General features: G+C 47.0%; 1 protein-coding gene across 1 annotated transcript in view; it reads right to left on the minus strand.

Annotated features, from left to right (window-relative positions):
* arhgap42a (Rho GTPase activating protein 42a) overlaps positions 1-20,412 on the minus strand; it is a 604,917-nt gene that overhangs the window by 39,280 nt on the left and 545,225 nt on the right. The window contains exons 20-22 of the mRNA XM_085998730.1: positions 8,298-8,690; positions 8,047-8,209; positions 5,372-5,434 (exon numbers count right to left, since the gene is read on the minus strand). Of these exons, the coding sequence (XP_085854856.1) occupies positions 5,372-5,434; positions 8,047-8,209; positions 8,298-8,690 (619 nt within the window). The remainder of the gene's footprint in view (positions 1-5,371; positions 5,435-8,046; positions 8,210-8,297; positions 8,691-20,412) is intronic.

Raw genomic sequence — 20,412 nt, forward strand, 5'->3', positions numbered from 1 at the left:
ATACGTCATTCCTGCCATCCCAGGTATCAGTCTGGTGAATCTTCGCTGAACTCCTTCCATGGCAAGAACATCCTTCCTCAGATAAGGCGACCAAAACTGCACACAATACTCAAGGTGTGGTCTCACCAAGGCCCTGTACAACTGCAGCAAGACATCCTTGTTCTTGTACTCGAACCCTCTCGCTACGAAGGCCAACATACCATTTGCTTTCTTAACCGCCTGGTGCACCTGCATCCTTAACTTCAGCGATTGGCGCACAAGGACACCCAGGTCTCGTTGCACTTCCCCTTCTCCCAATCTATTGCCGTTCAGATAATAATCTGCCTTCCTGTTTTTGCCACCAAAGTGGATAACCTCGCATTTATCCACATTATACTGCATCTGCCAAGTTTCTGCCCAATCACCCAACCTGTCCAAATCATACTGAAGTTTCTCGGCATCCCCCTCACAGCACACACGCCCACCCAGCTTTATGTCGTCTGCCAACGTGGAGATATTACATCTAGTTCCCTCGTCAAGATCATTTATATATATAGTGAATAGCTGGGGTCCTAGGACCGATCCCTGCGGTACCCCACTAGTCACTGCCTGCCACTTGGAAAAAGACCCGTTTATTCCAACTCTTTGCTTCCTGTCTGCCAACCAGTTCTTTATCCAAGTCAGTACCATGCCCCCAATCCCATGTGCCTTAACTTTACACGCTAATCCCTTATGCGGGACCTTATCGAAAGCCTTCTGAAAGTCCAAATACACCACATCCACTGGTTCTCTCTTATCTATTCTACCAGTTACATCCTCAAAAATTCCAGTAGATTAGTCAAGCACGATTTACCTTTTGTAAATCCATGTTGACTTTGTCCGATCCTGTCTGTTTTCCAAGTGCTCTGCTATTACATCTTTTATAATGGATTCTAGCATTTTCCCCACTACCGATGTCAGGCTTACTGGTCTATAATTCCCCATTTTCTCTCTACCACCTTTTTTGAATAGTGGGGTAACATTAGCTACCCTCCAACCCATGGGAACTGTTCCAGAGTCTATCGAATTTTGGAAGATGACCATCAATGCATCTACTATTTCTAGGGCCACTTCCTTAAATACCCTAGGATGTAGATTATCAGGCCCTGGGGATTTATCGGCCTTCAATCCCGTCAATTTCCCTAACACCATTTCCCTACAAATACTGATTTCTTTCAGTTCCTCCCTTTCATCAGACCCTATGTTCCCCGACATCTCTGGGAGATTATTTGTGTCCTCCTTTGTGAAGACAGAACCAAAGTATGTATTTAATTGGTCTGCCATTTCTTTGTTCCCTATTATAAATTCCCCTGATTCTGACTGCAAGGGACCTACGCTTGACTTCACCAATCTTTTTCACTTCACATATCTATAAAAGCTTTTACAGTCAGTTTTTATGTTCCTAGCAAGCTTACTCTCATACTCTATTTTTCCCTTCTTAATTAATCCCTTTGTCCTCCTTTGCTGAATTCTAAACTGCTCCCAATCCTCAAGGTTACTGCTTTTTCTGGCCAATTTATATGTCTTCTCCTTGGATCTTATGCTATCCCTAAATTTCCCTTGTTAGCCACGGTTGAGTCACCTTTTTTGATTTATTTTTATGCCAAACAGGGATGAACAAATTCTGTAGTTCATCCATGCGATCTTTGAATGTTTGTCATTGCCTATCCACCGTCAACCCTTTGAGTAACATTACTGGGGTGGGCTGGGGCTGTGTAATCCGCTTTTCATGTTAGCCACCCGATTCTAAATCCATGTGGGAGAATGAAGCGATTTTAACAAAAGTGGGCAATTGAGTTCCAGCGTGTGGAAACCCATGGCCCAATTAGTTTTTTTCAGTCTGAAACTCGCCTCCGATGACGTCATCATTGCTGCTGTATTTAAGGTCTGCAACAAGCCTTGCTTCTTCTGCAGACTGCCAACCTTTTGCCCTTTCATGCTACAGGGACCTGGAGGCAGAATGACCAGTGAGAGACCTAGGTCTGCTCCCAGGTTTGATGATGTCGCCCTGCAAGCTTTAGTGGAGGGAGCAAGAGCCAATAAAGAGGTGCTCTTCCCTTCTTCAGACCAAGGCTGTGTGGATCCAGGTGGCCCAGGAGGTCAACTCTGTCGATAACCCGCAGAACCTGGCTTCAGTGCAGGAAGAGGTTTCATGACCTTCTGCGCACTGGAAAAGTGAGTATGACTTTCCCATCACCCTCAATCTGATCCCCATTGCCTCTCCTCACCAGCACTCAGCTTTAGCAATCTCTTCCTCCACATCCCACTTGACACTGACATCCATGCACCCTTACCCATTCCCTCTCTCTCTATGGTCACATTCACCTAACTATTCGACTATGCAGCCCTCACACTCCCTATCACTGTGATGCTATGAAAACAACTTACAACACACAGGGAGGGCCCTTGGTCTTGCCTCCTCACTCCATCTTTTTCTCCTTCTAAGCATCTATGCTATGGATTCTCTACACTCACTCCTTCATTCTCACTCAAACTCCACTTGTCTCCCTCATTGCAGGAAAAGAGAGCTCACAATAAGAGGGAAAGAGCGAGGACAGGAGGAGGGCCACCCTCGGTAGCCCAGCTCACCCCCTGGGAGGAGATGGTCCTGGAGATCGTGGGAGTGGAGGACGATGCGCAAGTGGGGGACGGACAGACGGGTACACCACAGCAAGCTGGTGACAGAATAGTTTTCCATCTCTCTCATTGAGATTGCATGAGTCGCTGATAATGATTCTGAAGCTCTAACAGATGGACTAATGATCATCTGCAATATGCATGTAACCTTGGCATCACATCTCTGACTCTTTCCTTTACTCCCCCACAGGACCATCACAAGCATCCGTCCCCACTAGCCTGGAGGAAGAGCGTGAGCATCCAGACTCCTCAGAGGAAGCTGCAACCTCTGAGGGCACAGCGTCAGCAGAATTCAGCACACCTAGCACCAGCGCAGACACTCACACCTCGGCGGGACCTTCGCGAGATAGAGTAGTGTTGTCACCTGGTGTATCACAGCTCACAAGTGAGCATCAGCAGATTGTGGAGACAGGGACAGCAGTGGAGAGTCCTTGTCGGAGGGCGCAGGACTCTGCCAGCTCGGCTCAGCTGCATGTCGACCCTCTGCCTCTGGGTCCATCCACAAGATCAGCGGTGCTGGAACTCCAGGAACAGATGCAGGAGTCTCTGGCAGGTTTTGTCTCCAGGGTCGCTGCAAGTGTGGACCGAATAGAGGAGTCCATTGCGAACATGAGCAGAGTCTTTGTGGAGTCATTGGCGCATGAACGCATCACCATGGAAAGGATGGCAACCTCCATGGAGGTGATAAGTCGCCAGGGTGCAGAAAACATGGTGAGTGTTCTGAATAGAATGACATCTCTGGAGGAGCGATGGTCATCTATTGAACAGAGAAACCAGACCTTCATGGAAGTCCTTCTGAGTAGGACTGCCAGTGCAGATACGGGTCCCCATGGCCCCCCTGATGTGCAGCAAGGTGTTCTCAAGCCACTTGCAAGCGCTAAGGGGGACCTGACCCATGAAAGGGAAGTTGGTGGCAGACCTCAAGGAAGTGGGGGCTCCTCTCCAAGCGCTCACACTTCCATGCCACTGCAGAGCCCTCGGTCAGAGCCCCACCAGAGTCCACACCCAACTGAGATCGGCGTCTCAACCCCTGCACAGCCGCAGGAGCAGCAGACTGTTGGCGAGCCCTCACAGATTCGCAACCCCAGAGGACGCCCGCCAAAGGTGTCGAGACAGGAGCAGCAAGAAAGTGAGCAAGGGGCCTCCACATCTGCTGAAGCCACAGGGGAAGCACCACGTAGGAGCATGCGTAAGAGAAAGATACTGCACAAATAGTCAGAAGGGTAGTCACTTGGGTGAAATTTGATGTTTAATGTTAAAAAGCCATCAGATGGTTACTGTAAATAAAAAATCTGATGGCTACTGCTGCAGTTGTGGCGTGTGTCATTTTGCTAATGGGACTTCCACATTGAGGGCTTAGGATTACTTGGTATATGCCTCAGTTGAGGAAGCGCTCAGTGAAGGTGGCGAGAGGGGTTTCCCAGGAGGTCACACTGGAGATGGGTGTCAGTCTCCAAACTTCCACAGCTGTGGTTATGCCTTCTAAAAGTTCCCCCAGACCTGAGACAACAAAGTCCTGCCACCTGCAAATGATGGCTGATCAAATATCCTATTTAATGGTGGAGCTGCAGCTAATAGTCAGCAATCCAATTGTGCTCCTGCCAGGTTTCACCGTCGTGTTTCAGAGCAGGCATGCTTCACGTCAGAAAAGGGTTAAAATCACCAAGGCCTTTCAAAATGGGATAATAGAGGCAATTTAGTGCTTGTTATGGGCCTTAAGGGCCTATCCCGCTTCTTGGAGGCGGGACGGAGATGGGAGCAGTAAACGCGATTTCTTGAAAATTGCTTGGAGGCGGGATGGAGACAGGGTTGGGCCCGCCCGCCACTTTTTGCAATTTTAACACCCCACATGCCTCCATTCCCGCCTCCACGGCCCTGTGAAATTCGAGCCCAGTGTGTCTGAAATTGCTGGAAGTGCAGAACTTCCAGCTGCCATTGTGCCCTGGAGTTGACTCTGCCCCAAATTAAAAGATGAGAACACTTAAATAGCGAGCACCTATGACTTGCATCTGTAGAGGCCAATTAAAGCATTTGTCCTAATTGCTTAGTGGAAAACCCTACACTGATGGAGCGAGGTCAAGGCCTTTAACAGGGTGAAGATGTGACTGATAAAGGGAACAGAAGGGGAGAAGGATGGGGTAGATTGAAGAGAATGAAGGACAGAAGGAAGGGAGCAGAAGGTGCAAGATGTGCTTTAGGGTTGGGGAGGGAGAGTACCAGCATTAATTGAAAAGGAGTGGGGAGGGAGAGAGCCAGCATTACACAGGAACAGTAGCATAGTGGTTATGTTATGGGACTAAAATTAAAAATCTATTAATTGTGAAGTATTAAAGTGCTTAAAACATCACTAAATAGCATCAACTTCAATGTTAAATTCAAACTTTTCCAATAACGCATGGCCTCAGACCTCCCTAGAAATGCACCACCAATTTTGTGCCTACAAGTATTTTAATAAGGAGTCACATGATTGACTATTGTTTATGATATCCAGCATACAAGTAAGAGAATCTCAATTATTCCATTAGAACTTGAGAGACTGACACCCAACAGGTCTTTAATTGTTCACAGGGATGGTACCCGGATACTCATGGGAACCATTTACTGTTTCAAAAGACACGTTGCAAATGGCAACAATAACTTAATTCTCGGGTTCAAAGTACAAATGTTAACAAATGTGATAGAAATAAGTACTTAGAACACAAAGTTAGGTTCTTACCATCTGGAGGAATTTTGTTTAGCAGTACCAATATTTTCAAACAACTGAGCTCTGGATGCAACCCTGGGGAGAGGGGTAAACGTTTCAACAAATCAAGATAATTGGAAAGGATGGTCTTTTGATATTACAAAGTTAATCAGAATTCACCCTTTTTATATAATGCTAATGCATTAAAGTCCATATAAACTATTAAAACTAGACATGTTCCTTAAAATATGAGGACCAATAATATTCATTCCAGTCTAATAAACAGAATAATCTGAAGAAAAAAAAAGCTTGGGCAGAAGAGTATTTTCTGTAATTCCCTATCTCGCTTCTTTAAATAAAAATACATCTACCTATTGGGACATGTCTTTATATTTACACCTCGCAAGGAGCCCTGCTATTTCCTGTCTTCACTCTTTCCCTCTCACTGCGCACCCCCCACCTGCCTACCACACCTCTTCAGCCCCTCACCCAGAGTGTGTCTCTTGGTTAGAATAAAGTGCTAACTTAAGGAATTGATGAGGACTGTGTGGAGGCCACTCCTGTAAACCGTGTCACTGGTATGGATTAGAAGGACCAGTGGATTCTTCAAAATTTTTGTCCTCTGTGGTTCATGATTTTTTCTTAATTTTATTTTGGACAAATGTTCAATCAGCTGGTTTTGGAAGACTGAGGCCAGTATCTGCTTATTTTTTAATTTTTTTGTCAGTTCAAGAGGTGCCAAATGAATACTGTTTTGCCAGTCACTTCATTGAGTCACCTACCATTTTGGAGAGTATACGTCCATGGGATACACAAAATGGGATGCAGAGGGGCAACTTGTTCCTCTGCATATGGGTACATTAAAAAAAAGAATACAGACCCAAGGCAGCCAGATTGTGATAAATTTGTGAATTGTTTACCTAACAATTAAATATAAAATAAAAACAGAAAATGCTGGAAATATAAAAGTTGAATTTATTTAGTGGCGTATCATGTCCTCAGGATTTCCTAAATCTCTTCATAATCAGTGATTTGCTTTTTGAAGTGCAGTCACTGTTGTTACATAGGTAAATATTACAGCTAATTTGTGCCCAGCAAGATCCCACAAACAGCAAATGCGATGGATGACCAGTTGTTTTCGGTGCTTTCGGGTGAGAGAGGCAGAATCAGCCTAAATTATGTGTTCAACTCTTAGAATGGGGTTCAAACCTACAACCTTCTGACTCAGAGGTGAGAATGATACAAAATAAGCCAAGCTGACTTGGCTAATTCAGATTATTTTTGAGCTTGGAACACGTCAGTTCTGATCCCTATCATTTTTTTCAGAGTAGTAACTTACTGCAAATAAATCAAAGAATTAAAATAATTCTCATCCTTGTTTTCAAATCCTTCCATAGCTTCGCCCCTCTCTACTCTGTAACCTCCTCCAGCCCTACATCCCATCAAGATCTTTGCGCTCCTCCAATTCTGGCCTCTTCCGCATCCACAATTTTGCATCACTCCACCATTGGCAGCTGTGCCTTCAGCTGCCTTGGTCCTGAGCTCTGGAATTCACTTCCTAAATCTCTCCGCCTCTCTCTCCTCCTTTAAGACGCTCCTTAAAACCTACCTCTTTGAGCAAGCTTTTGTCACTGGTTCTAATATCTGGCTCGTGTCAAATTTTGTTTCATAACGCTTCTGTGAAGTGTCTTGGCATATTTTACTACATTAAAGGTGGTATATAAATATAATTGTTATATACAGTGAAACCTGTAGATTCGGGACACCTAAGGAACTTGTATCAGGTGTCCTTATTTTCAAAATGGCTATTGTATGTACAGTAAACTGGAAGAGCTAAACATTCCGGGATTGGCTGTAGCTCCTATAGCATTCCTTCTTTTTTTTTTTGCCCTCACCTGGGATCATGCCTAATTCTGGAGCCCTGCCAGCGTGATGTGATTTCAGTTCATTTTCAGTTTGTTGGATTTCTTAGCTCATTGCCAACCCACGTGCTTTCCATCGAGGGTGGGATGTCCTGATCCTGGGATCTGCTACGTTGGCAGCCTCCACAGGACAAGGTGGCTGCTGTAAGACTGGTGTGTCTGGGAAATCCCAGCCAAATTGTGTGGGGGGGGGGGGGATTAATATCCTGCAGACACCTGTCTGGGACCCCCTTCCTCCGTGTGCTGCAGCTGCTGATGTTTGAAGCACTTGGGGGTAGGTAGGAGGATGTTGGTAGCTCATTAGTACCTGATGTACTGGTGGAGTAGGGTTGCCATCTCTGATTAGAGGCATTCCTGGAGGTTTGATCACGTGATCACCTGAGGTCCATTATCTGTTCCAGGCAATTTTGTTAACGACACCAAACTACATGAGAAACATTGTACTGCACGTTTCCCACCAGTATGGTGCAAGAAAGCTCACTGCATCAACACCAAATGTATAGTAAACTAAGACATAAAGGGGGGAATTTTAACCCCAAAAAACAAGTGGGTTGGAATCGGCTGGGAGGTTAAAGAGTTAAAAAACTGAATCCCGGCCCCAACCCGCTCACTCCCTGTTTTAACGGAGGTGGGATGTGGGGCGGGTCTCCCGACCGCTTTCCAGCACCCCAGCTCCCTACCTGCCTCCAAATTAAAATTACAGCCAAAGTGTGCATCAGTACCGATTCTTTGCACTAGACAAGTTAGCTGCTATTGCAAAAGATTTTTCACAACAATAGTACTTACACTGATCCAGGTTTCTGATAGCCATTGCTTGCTGATGAGTCTAGTCTTCGTCTAACAGTCATCTTTGGAGGAAGTGCTGGGTTGGATGCAGTTTTAGGTGTATCTTTTAAATCCATTGAAGAAAGATTCTGAACAGAACTACTAAAAGTTCTAGTATTAGTACCTGGAAAGAATTTAACAAAAACCCTTAATATTATTTTTACTTTGCAATTAGCAATTTTAATCATTAAAAAAACTACCTATGAACCTACCATCTGTTGTAGGGAGAGAAGTTAGTGAAGTCGTTATTGATCTTTTAAGCCCAGTATATTTATGAGGTCCTTCACTGCACAGACTTAATGGCTGAGATGTGTTTCCTGGGTTAATAACAGACAACAGACTCTGAGAATCTGACTGACCATCTGTTTTAACTGTATCTTCACTGGAGCTTGATTCTGGGCTTGTGGTCCAGATGAGTGTGCCCTTTTGTCCAGGCAATGATACAGGTGCTGACACCCATGGTATTCCATTATCTCCTATCTCCCTTTTTAAATGGTGTTGAGAGGAGCTGGTTTTAGAGGAACTGTTTAGTTCTGATGAATGAGAGGACAGAGACTCTATGCTTCCCATTGGTGTACTGTCTGGGCTGCTGCTGAAAGTGTCACCTAAAAAATGTGAATGACAAGTGTTAGTATGTACAGTATGACAAATTCCATTCCAGAATATACAAAAAGATAATACTACTGACATATGTGTCTTTTACTAGCAAATATATGATAAGCACGGAGGCACATGAATCTCTTCTAAGTAATTTCAAGAACTTTGCCACACCTTTTATTTTCAAGAATTAGAAATTATCCTCATACAACTTTTAAATATTTTACAATCTAGTGAAGAGGGCATATCATTTTTCACAGTATCTGAACATTTTTGACAAAGTTAACACTTACGCCCACTGTGTAATACTTTGATTGGCATTAATACAACAATAAGTGTGCAACTAATCATAGTACAAATATTCCCATGGAACCTACTATACCTACTGTAGGAAATAGCTATTTGGAAAAGCAAAATAAAAATGTACTGACAGACAACAAAATATTGGCATCAGCTAAAAGCTGGATGTTGTCATTTGTGGAAGTTATTTATTCCGACCTAGTTTCAACACTGAAATAATTTGTACAGTAAAAAAGTAAAATGTTTCCAGACACCAAACTACGATTTTGTCTGTTAAAAGAATAATTACTGGATTAGCTTACTCCAAATGATGGAGATTGTATTTCCAGGCTAGATAAAAGCAACAAATTCTTGGCCAATTTTCCCCAAGTACAGTGCGCGCTGCTATTAAATTGTTAACATTGGAGCGTTTTAATCTTGGTTTGGGAAAGGTCATCAATAATAGCTTTCCCCACCAGCGCTGGCTCGCTCTGCTCCACATATCTACCTCAGTATACACTGCCCAACATACTTAGACGACTGAGGATCACACTAACACAGGTAAGTAACCCTTTGTGATTTTCTGATTTAGAAGGAATATCAGGATTAAGTGCCTTCTCAGCACCTCCTAAGAAACTATCTTTGGACAACGTTAATACCCAATTACATCACTTTGGGGTGTACCCTTCCTTGTTATCCCAGTACTCCTTAAAGGAACGCAGCAGGAACTAGTCATTGTAACATAAGTATGAATAGGTGTCAAATTTATTCAGTGAAAGTTGTTTACCAGCAAGTGGCTCAAATTCAAAGAGATTGCCAAGACAGCTCAACTCTCTTTGAGTCACATTTCTACTACTGGATACGGTACATTTATGATGCTTTTGAGGTGGGGGTAAAACTCGTTTTGTCCAAGACAACCCATTTTACAGGCTTGTCTGCTGAGAAAAATTCATTTATGTAACACCTTAGCACATTTTGCACGAATATATCAAAGTGGTTTGCATAACAATATTAAGCACATATTTTAAACTATTTTTTTTTAATGAAACTTTCCACAGTGCCAAGTCACCAGATGGACACACTCAGAATTATTGGTGCATTCAAGTCTTCAATTGAGACAATAAAGCAATACCCATTTGATCTTCTGATGGTACTATTCAAAGAACAGGCAGTACTCCCGGGGTCCTGACTAACATTCCTCCCTCAATCAATACCATTGAGAGAGATCAAGGACTGGATTTTCCCAGTGGAGGCGGGTTCGCGGCGGAGTGCTGGTTGGCAGGTTCCGGTCCCGCTCCCGGCTGCAGCCGCTCTGTCAAAAGGATTTTCCTTTGATTGGCCTTGTTAAGCCTGCCCTGCGGGGTTTCCAGCCAATTAAAAGGAAGTGGGTCTGATGACGTCATTTGATGACGTGTCATCAGCCGGTTTCCTTAAAGGGGCCAGGTCCATATTTATTTTGACATTTGTGCTGTCAAGTGTTCTGCAGCATGGAGGTGCTGCAAACACTGACAAGCACTGCACAAAGGGGCACGGCTGCACCCAGGCTCTCACATGACTCCCTCCATATGTTTATGGAGGAAGTCACAGCACGCAGGGAGATTCTCTTCCCTTCCTATGGGCAGAAGAAACCTCCCCAACGCAGCCTGGTTGCACATTACACAGGAGGGCAAAAGCAGGGATGTCATCAGGAGGACTAGGCTGCAGTGGTGCAAACCTTTCAATTATCTCGGTAGATCACGAAACATTACTGCAAAGCCACACTCAACCTCATCCTGCTGTACCATTCATCACATCCCTATAACTCTGCCTTCCCTACCCTACCCCTGCACATCCTTACTCACACCAACTTACCTTGCACCGCCACCCATCCCTATCTACATTATCACTTCCCCATCTCACGAGCCACCCCTCGCACTCACCCTCATCTTAGTCCAATCATTCCAACTAACAACACACAAGGGTAGGCACTTGGGTGTCTTATGCAATGTTCATGTAAATTTTCTGTTAATTTGTTGTCAAACATTGAAATCTTTATTTTCAACACTTTGCCTTATTTTACAGATCTGTGCTCACCTTTGGAAGTGTCTTAGTGAGTTACAGTGAATGGTGAGACATAACGGTATCCCCCGCAATGGTGATGAGTGTGAAAGGAATGGCTTGGTCATTGTAGGAATGTCTTATGGTGCTGGTGTGGGGTGGTGTTAACCTGGTGCATCATGTGACAGCCAGCGTTCATACCACTTTTGCAGCTATCAGCTATTCACAGCAATGGGGAGACAGAGAACCCGACATACTTACCTGACATGATCCCCGACCGACAGGAACCCCGTTAAAAATGTGGGAAAATAGAAAAAGACCAGCAAAATAGCAGTTAACAAGCAGTTAACTATCTTAAATGCCTCACCTGCCGCTTGGTGTTGGGTCTGTTCTGAAATCGCAGACCCGACACCTTGGAAACTTACATGGAGGCGGGTTCGTGGCAGGTTCCCAACCCACTATCAATCATTTCGAATTTTACAGCTGACCCCACTCCAAACCTGCCCTCTGAGCGCTGGCAAAATCGCAGCCTAACTGCTTGCGGTTTTCATGTCCTTGCTGTGTGCAAAATCGCTGTTACATTTGCCTAATAAAAAGTCACTGCATTTAAAGTAATTCATTATATATGAAACATTCACTCCCTCCACCACCGGCATACCGTGGCTGCAGTGTGTACCATCTTCGAGATGCACTGCAGCAACTCACCAAGACTTTTTCGGCAGCATCTCCCAAACCTGCGACCTCTTCCACCTAGAAGGACAAGGGCAGCAGGCGCAAGGGAACACTACCACCTCCAAGTTCCCCTGCAAGTCACACCCCATCCTGACTTAGAAGTATATCGTCGATCCTTCATCGTCGCTGGGTCAAAATCCTGGAACTCCCTACCTTAACAGCACTGTGGGAGTACCTTCACCACACGGACTGCAGCGGTTCAAGAAGACGGTTCACCACCACATTCTCGAGGGCAATTAGGGATGGGCAATAAATGCTGGCCTTGCCAGCGATGCCCATATTCATAAAAACGAATTTAAAAAAGTGCTTTGAGCAATTTCAGAGGAAGTGATCAGGCATCATAACTGTGTCTTTCTATCTTTCAAGCTTTTTAAATTGATTGTTGATATGCTATAAATATTTAGAAGCCAAAAGCCAATTAAAAAAAAAAATTGTTCATTGGATGTTAGCGTCGTTGGCTAGGCCAACATTTATTGCCCATCCCTAATTGCCCTCGAGAAGGTGGTGGTGAGCTGCCTTCTTGAACCACTGCAGTCCGTGAGGTGAAGGTGCTCCCACAGTGCTGTTGGGGCAGGAGTTCCAGGATTTTGACACAGCAACAATAAAGGAACGGCGATATATTTCCAGGCCAGGATGGTGTGTAACTTGGAGGGGAGTTTATAAGTGATGGTGTTCCCATGCACCTACTGCCCTTGTCCTTCTAGGTGGTAGAGACCGCAGGTTTGGGAGGTGCTGCCGAAGAAGCCTTGGCGAGTTGCTGCAGTGCATCTTGTAGATGGTACACACTGCAGCCACGGTACACCAGTGGTGGAGGGAGTGAATGATTAGTGTGGTGGATGGGGTGCCAATCAAGTGGGCTGTTTAGTCCTGGATGGTGTCGAGCTTCTTGAGTGTTGTTGGAGCTGCACTCATCCAGGCAAGTGGAGAGTATTCCATCACACTCCTTACTTGTGCCTTGTAGATGGTGGAAAGGCTTTGGGGAGTCAGGAGGTGAGACACTCGCTGCAGAATACCCAGCCTCTGACCTGCTCTTGTAGCCACAGTATTTATGTGGCTGGTCCAGTTGAGTTTCTGGTCAATGGTGACCCCCAGGATGTTGATGGTGGGGGATTCAGCGATGGTAATGCTGTTGAATGTCAAGGGGCAATGGCTGGACTCTTACTTGTTGGAGATAGTCATTGCCTGGCACTCCTGTGGCGCGAATGTTACTTGCCACTTATCAGCCCAAGCCCGAATGTCGTCCAGGTGTTGCTGCATGCGGGCACGGACTGCTTCATTATCTGAGGAGTTGCGAATGGAACTGAACACTGTGCAATCATCAGCGAATATCCCCACTTCTGACCTTATGATGGAGGGAAGGGCATTGATGAAGCAGCTGAAAATGGTTGGGCCTAGGAAATTGCCCTGAGGAACACCTGCAGCGATGGCCTGGAGCAGAGAAGATTGACCTCCACAACCACAACCATTTTTTTTTGTGCTAGGTACGGCTCCAGCCAGTGGAGAGTTTTCTCCATGATTCCCATTGACTTCAATTTTAATAGGGCTCCTTGATGCTACATTCAGTCAAATGCTGTCTTGAAGTCAAGGGCAGTCACTCTCACCTCACTTCTGGAATTCAGCTCTTTTGTCCATGTTTGGACCAAGGCTGTAATGAGGTGTGGAGCCGAGTGGTCCTGGCAGAAACCAAACTGAGCTTCATAAAGTCATAACAGCACAGAAGGAGGCCATTCGGCCCATCGAGTCCGTGCCGACTCTCTGTAGAACAATCCAGTCAGTCCCATTCCCCCGCTCTATCCCTGTAGCCCTGCAGGTTTATTTCCCTCAAGTGCCTATCCAGTCTCCCCTTGAAAACATTGAGTTTTTCCACTTCCACCTCTTCCGTCGGCAGCGAGTTCCAAGTCCTCACCTCTCGCTACGTAAAAAAGTTTTTCCTCACGTCCCCCCTGTATCTCTTGCCTAAAACCTTAAATCTGTGTCCCCTAGTCGTCGTACCATCAACTAGTGGGAACAGCCTTTCCCTGTCTAGCCTATCCAAACCCGTCATAATCTTGTACACCTCTATCAAATCACCCCTCAACCTCCTTTGCTCTAATGAAAACAAATCCAGCTTCTCCAACCTGTCCTTGCAGCTAAGATCCCCCATCCCCGGAACCATTCTGATAAATCTCCTCTGCACCCTCTCAAGGGCCTTCACATTCTTCCTAAAGTGTGGTGACCAGAACTGGACGCAATACTCCAGTTGTGGCCTAACCAGTGCTTTATAAAGGTTCAGCATAACTTCTCTACTTTTGTACTCAATACCTCTATTTATGAAACCCAAGATCCCATAAGCTTTGCTAACCACTCTCTCAATATGTCCTGCCACATTCTGGGACCTATGCACATTATCTCCCAGGTCCCTCTGTCCCTGCACACTCTTTAAAACTGTGCCATTAAGTGTATATTGCCTCTCCCTGTTCCTTCTGCCAAAATGCATCACCTCACTTCTCTGCATTAAATTTCATCTGCCTCGTCTGCCCATTCTGCTGGCCTTTCTATGTCCTGTCGCAGTCGATTGCTATCATCCTCAATGTTTGCCACACCCCCAAGTTTGGTGTCATCGGCAAATTTAGAAATTCTGCTTTGTATTCCAATATCCAGGTCCAGGCCCCAGCACTGGCCCTTGGAGAACACCACAGTGTACCATCCTCCAATCTGAAAGGCAGTCATTTACCACAACTTGCTGTTTTCTGTCCTTAAGTCAACTCCTTAGCTGCCACTGACCCATCTAATCCAATTTTGTTAACCAGCCTTCTATGTGGTACTTTGTCAAACGCCTTCCGAAAATCTATATAGACAACATCCATTGCATTCCGTTCATCGATTCTCCCTGTTACTTCATCAAAAAATTCAATTAGATTCGTCAAACATGATCTGCCTTTTACAAATCCATGTTGGCTCTCCTTAATTAGCTTAAACCGCTCCAAGTGCCCGTTAATTTTTTCCTTGATTATTGTTTCTAAAACTTTATCCACCACTGATGTTAAACTGATCAGCCTGTAGTTACTGGGATTGTCTTTACACCCTTTCTTGAACAATGGTGTCACATTTGCCACTTTCCAATCCTCAGGCACCTCCCCCACATCTAGGGAAGATTGGAAAATTATGGCAAGCCCTTCTGCTATCTCCTCCCCAAATTTCCTTAGCAACCTGGGATGCAAACCATCTGGACCAGGCGACTTATCCATTCTAAGCATACCCAGCCTTTCTCGTACATCCTGTCTATCAATTTTCACCCCTTCCATTGTTTCTACCTTTTCCACTAGCTTTTTGTCAGCATCCACCTCCTTAGTAAACACCGATACAAAGTACACATTGAGTATTCTAACCTTGCCCTGCGCCTCTAAGGATATATTACTTTCTTTGTCACTAATAGGCCCCACCCTGCCTCTTACTACCCGCTTACTGTTTACATGCCGGTCGAAGATTTTTGGGTTCCCTTTTATGTTAACCGCCAGCCTACTCACATATTCTGTCTTTGCCAAACTGTGAGCAGGTTATTGGTGAGTAAGTGCCACTTGATAGCACTGTCGACGACACCTTCCATCACTTTTCTGTTGATTGAGAGTAGACTGATGGGGTGGTAATTGGCCGAATTGGATTTGTCCTGCTTTTTGTGGACAGGACATACCTGGGCAGTTTTCCATATTGTCGGGTAGATGCCAGTGTTGTAGCTATACTGGAACAGCTTGGCTAGAGGCGCGGCTAGTTCTGGAGCACAAGTCTACAACACGGCAGCCGGGATGTTGTCGGAGACCATGGGCTCGATTTTAACTCGGGTGCGGGCTGCTGTCGCGTTGTCCGAATTTCCTGTTTCCCACACGAATCTAAATGGATGTGGGAGATTGATGCAATTTTAACTCAATTGGCTAATTGATTTGCAGCGTGTGGGAAGCCTTTGCAAAGGGGTTTTTCATGACTGAAAGTCCCCTCCGATGACGTCATCATTGCTGCTGCATTTAAGGTCCAAAGCAAGCCTTGCTTCTTCTGCAGGCTTCCAAGCTTCCTCCATTTGGTGTCAGAGGGGCCTGCAGGAAAGATGACAAGCGGGAGGGCAAGAGCAGCTCCTCATTTTGATGAGGCGGCACTGCAGACATTGGTGGATGGGGCTAGGGCCCACAGAGAGGTCCTGTTCCCTTCATCAGGGAGGAAGAGGCCTCCCACTCAGACCAAGGCTGTGTGGCTGCAGGTGGCTGAGGAGGTCAACTCCTTGGGAGTCACACGGCGAACCTGGATACAGTGCAGGAAAAGATTTCATGACCTTCAGCGTACTGGAAAAGTGAGTATGAATTTCCCATCACCCTCAATCTGATCCCCATTGCCTTTCCTCACCAGCACTCAGCTTTAGCAATCTCTTCCTCCACATCCCACCTGACACTGACATCCATGCACCCTTACCCATTCCCTCTCTCTCTATGTTCACATTCACATAACTATTCGACCATGCAGCCCTCACACTCCCTATCACTCTGATGCTTTGAACACAACTGACAACACACAGGGAGGGCCCTTGGTCTTGCAACATCACTCCATCTTTGTCTCCTTCTAAGTATCCATGCTATGCAATCTCTACACTCACTCCTTCATTCGCACTCAACCTCCACTTGTCTCCCTCATTACAGGAAAAGAGAGCTGACAACAAGAGAGTGTGAGCCAGGACAGGAGGAGGGCCACCCTCATATCCCACCAGACCCCCTGGGAGGAGGCTGCCCTGGAAATCATCGGCATTGAGGATGAATCGCGCGTGGGGGACGGACAGACGGGTGCAACACAGCAAGCTGGTGACAGAAAAGTTTCCCATCTCTCTTTGACAATGCATGAGTTGCTGATAATGATTGTGAAGCTGTAACAGATGCACTTATGAGCAACTGCACAAAGCTATGTGCATGTAGCCTTTGCATCACATCTCTGACTCCTTTACTCCCCCACAGGACCATCACAAGCATCTGTTCCCCCTAGCCAGGAAGAAGAGGCTGAGCAGCCAGACTCCTCAGAGGAAGCTGCAACCTCTGAGGGTGCAGCATCACCAGAATTCAGCGCACCCAGCACCAGCGCAGACACTCACGCCTCGGCGGGACCTTTGGGACATAGAGTAGTGTTGTCACCTGGTGTATCACAGCTCACAAGTGAGCATCAGCAGATTGTGGAGACAGGGACAGCAGTGGAGAGTCCTAGTCGGAGGGCGCAGGACTCTGCCAGCTCAGTTCAGCAGCATGTCGACCCTCTGCCTCTGGGTCCATCCATGAGATCAGAGGTGATGGAACTCCAGGCACAGATGCAGGAGTCTCTGGCAGGTTTTGTCTCTAGGGTAGCTGCGAGTGTGGAGCGAATGAAGGAGTCCATAGTGAACATGAGCAGAGCCTTTGTGGAGTCATTGGCGCATGAACGCATCAACACGGAAAGAATGGCTACCTCCGTGGAATCGATTGCTCCCTTCGTGGTAAGGCTGGCTACCGTACAGGAGAGGATGGCTACGGCAGAGGAGAGGGGGGCTACGGCCATGGAGGAGCTTAGTCGCCAGGGTATGGAAAACATGGTCATTGTTCAGAATAGAGTGACATCTCTTGAGGAGCAATGGGCATCTATTGAACAGAGAAACCAGACCTTCATGGAAGTCCTTCTGAGTAGGACTGCCATTGCAGATACGGGTCCCCATGGCCCCCCTGATGTGCAGCAAGGTGCTCTCCAGCCACTTGCAGGCGCGGAGGGGGAGCTGACCCATGAGAGGGAGGTTGGTGGCAGACCTCAAGGAAGTGGGGGTTCCTCTCCAAGCGCTCACACTTCCATGCCACTGCAGAGCCCTCAGTCAGAGCCCCACCGGAGTCCATACCCAAGTGAGATAGACGTCTCAACCCCTGCACAGCCGCAGGAGCAGCAGACTGTTGACGAGCCCTCACAGGCTCGCAACCCTAGAGGATGCCCGCCAAAGGTGTCGAGACAGGAGCAGCAGGAAAGTGAGCAAGGGGCCTCCACATCTGCTGAAGCCACAGGGGAACCACGACGTAGGAGCACAAAAAGAGGAAGATAAAGCACAAGTGGTCACAAGGGTAGTCACTTGGGTGAAATTTGATGTATTGTTAGAAAAAGCCATCAGATTAATAATGTTAATAAAGAATCTGATGGCTACTGCTGTAGTTGTGGTGTGTGTCATTTCGCGAATGGGGCTTTCACATTGAGGGCTTAGGATTACTTGCAATTGTCAGTATGCTGGTCAAATAGCTAGGAATCTGCAGGGTCTTGGCCATTGTCAATGCTCAGGTAAGAAGCTGCGAGGCAAAAGTGTTTGATTGACTAGGCTAAGCAAATCTGGCCAGGATGAGTGCGTTCCTTGCATCCCGGGCAGCAATATTCTCACGTAATGCTGCCGCTGGTTGATGGGCCTCTGCAGGATGTTCGTTTTCACCCTCCTCCTCCTCCTCATCTGAGGAGGATAGGTGAGGAGCCACTTGCTCCTCAGGAATCTGCAAGCCACGACGCTGTGCCATGTTGTGAAGTGCACAGCAAACCACGACAATTCTGGAGACCCTGGCTGCTGAGTACTGCAGGGCTCCACCTGATCTATCCAGGCATCTGAAGCGCATCTTCAGCAAACCGATGGTTTGTTCGATAATGGATCTGGTGGAAATGTGGCTGGAGTTGTAGCGCTCCTCAGCTTCATTGGCTGGCCTCCTCAACGGCATCATCAGCCATGACCTCAGGGGATAGCCCTTGTCTCCAAGTAGCCATCCGTTAAGTTGGTCTGGTGGACTGAATAGCGGAGGCACACTAGACTGGCGCAGTATGAAGGAGTCATGGCAACTGCCAGGGTACATGGCACAAACATGCAAAATCTCCTTCTTGTGGTCACACACCAGCTGAACATTGAGGGAGTGGAAGCCCTTGCAGTTGACAAAAATACCTGGATTGCGATGGGGTGCCCTAAGGGCCACATGTGTGCAGTCAACGATGCCCTGCACCCTTGGAAAGCCTGCCAGATGAGCTAATCCAACCGCTTGCGCCGTGCCACTTGCTCGATCCCTGGTGAAATGGATGTGATTGTGCGCGAGGGCAAAGAGGGCATCGGTTACCTGCATGATGCAAGTGTGTGCGGCCGCCTGGGAGATGCCGCTGATGTCTGCTGCTGATTCCTGGAATGAGCCTGAGGCAAAAAAGTTGAGTGCGGTGGTGACTTTGATGGCCACTGGTAATGCTTGTCCACCTGGTCCTCTGGGCAGGTCTTGCTGTAGCATTGCGCAGATGGCAGTCACTACTTCTCGCGAAAGTCGGAGTCGCCTTTGGCACTGCTGCTCAGACATGTAGAGATAGGTGACCCTGCGTCTGTAGACCCTGTTTGGGGGGTATCTCCTGCGCTGACGGGCTTCCAGGCGCTGGCCCCTTCTGGCCTGTGCAGCATCAGGTGGGTGTGCAGCAGCATGGCACTCCTGCTGCTGCTGCTGTTGTGCCTGGTTCTGCTGCTGCCGTGGCTGGTACTCGAGCTCCTCTAATGCCCAGATGGGAAGGAAATAAATGGCTCCCATGCTTCTGGTATATGCCTCCGTTGAGGAAGCGCTGAGTGAAGGTGGCGAGAGGGGTTTCCCAGGAGGCCACACTGGAGATGGGTGTGAGGCTCCAACCTTTCACAGGTGTGGTTAAGCCCTGTAAAAGTTGCCCCAGGCCCGAGACCACTAAGTCCTGCCACCTGCAAATGATGGGTGATCAAATCTCCTCTTTAATGGTTGACCTGCAGTTGATAGTCAGCAATCCAATAGTGCTCCCGCCAGATTTCACATTCGTGATTCCCACCAGGCGTGTTTTACGTGGGAAAAGGGTTAAATTTGCAAGGGCCTGTTAAAATAGGATTATAGAGGCCATTTAGTAGTAATTAAGGGCCTTAAAGACCAGTCCCACCTGTTGGATGCGGGACGGAGTCAGGACCATCAGACACGCCTGAATTAAAATTGCTCGGAGTTGGGAACCAGGCCGGGGGGGGGTCCCACCCGGGGGTCCCACCCGCCAGCTTTTGCGATTTTAACCTCCGCACGCCTCCAAACTCGACTCCACGGCTCAGTGAAAATCGAGCCCCATAGACTTTGCTGTATCCAGTAAGCTCAGCCGGTTCTTGATATCACGTGGAATGAATCGAATTGGCTGAAGACTGGCTTATGTGATGGTGGGGACCTCAGGACCTCCACTCGGCACTTCTGGGTGAAGATGGTTCCAAATGCTTCAGCCTTGTCTTTTGCACTCATGTGCTGGGCTCCGCCATCATTGAGGATGGGGCTATTCATGGAGCCTCCTCCTCCTCCTGTTCATTGCTTAATTGTCCACCACCATTCACGACTGGATGTGGCAGGACTGCAGAGCTTGATCTGATCAATTGATTGTGGGATCGCTTAGCTCAGTCTATAGCACGCTGCTTCTGCTATTTAGCATGCATGTAGTCCTGTGTTGCAGCTTCCCCAGGTTGGCACCTCACTTTTAGGTACGCTGCTCCTGGCATGCTCGTCTACACTCCTCACTGAAACAGGGTTGGTCCCCTGGCTTAATGGTAATGGTAGTGTGAGGGATATACTGGGCCATGAGGTTACAGATTGTGGTGGAATACAATTCTGCTACTGCTGAAGGCCCACAGTGCTTCATGGATGCCCAGTTTTGAGCTGCTAG

The sequence above is a fragment of the Somniosus microcephalus genome, chromosome 10, assembly GCF_052327205.1.
Source record: "Somniosus microcephalus isolate GS21.2 chromosome 10, FLI_Smic_1.0, whole genome shotgun sequence".
Classification (NCBI taxonomy): domain Eukaryota; kingdom Metazoa; phylum Chordata; class Chondrichthyes; order Squaliformes; family Somniosidae; genus Somniosus; species Somniosus microcephalus.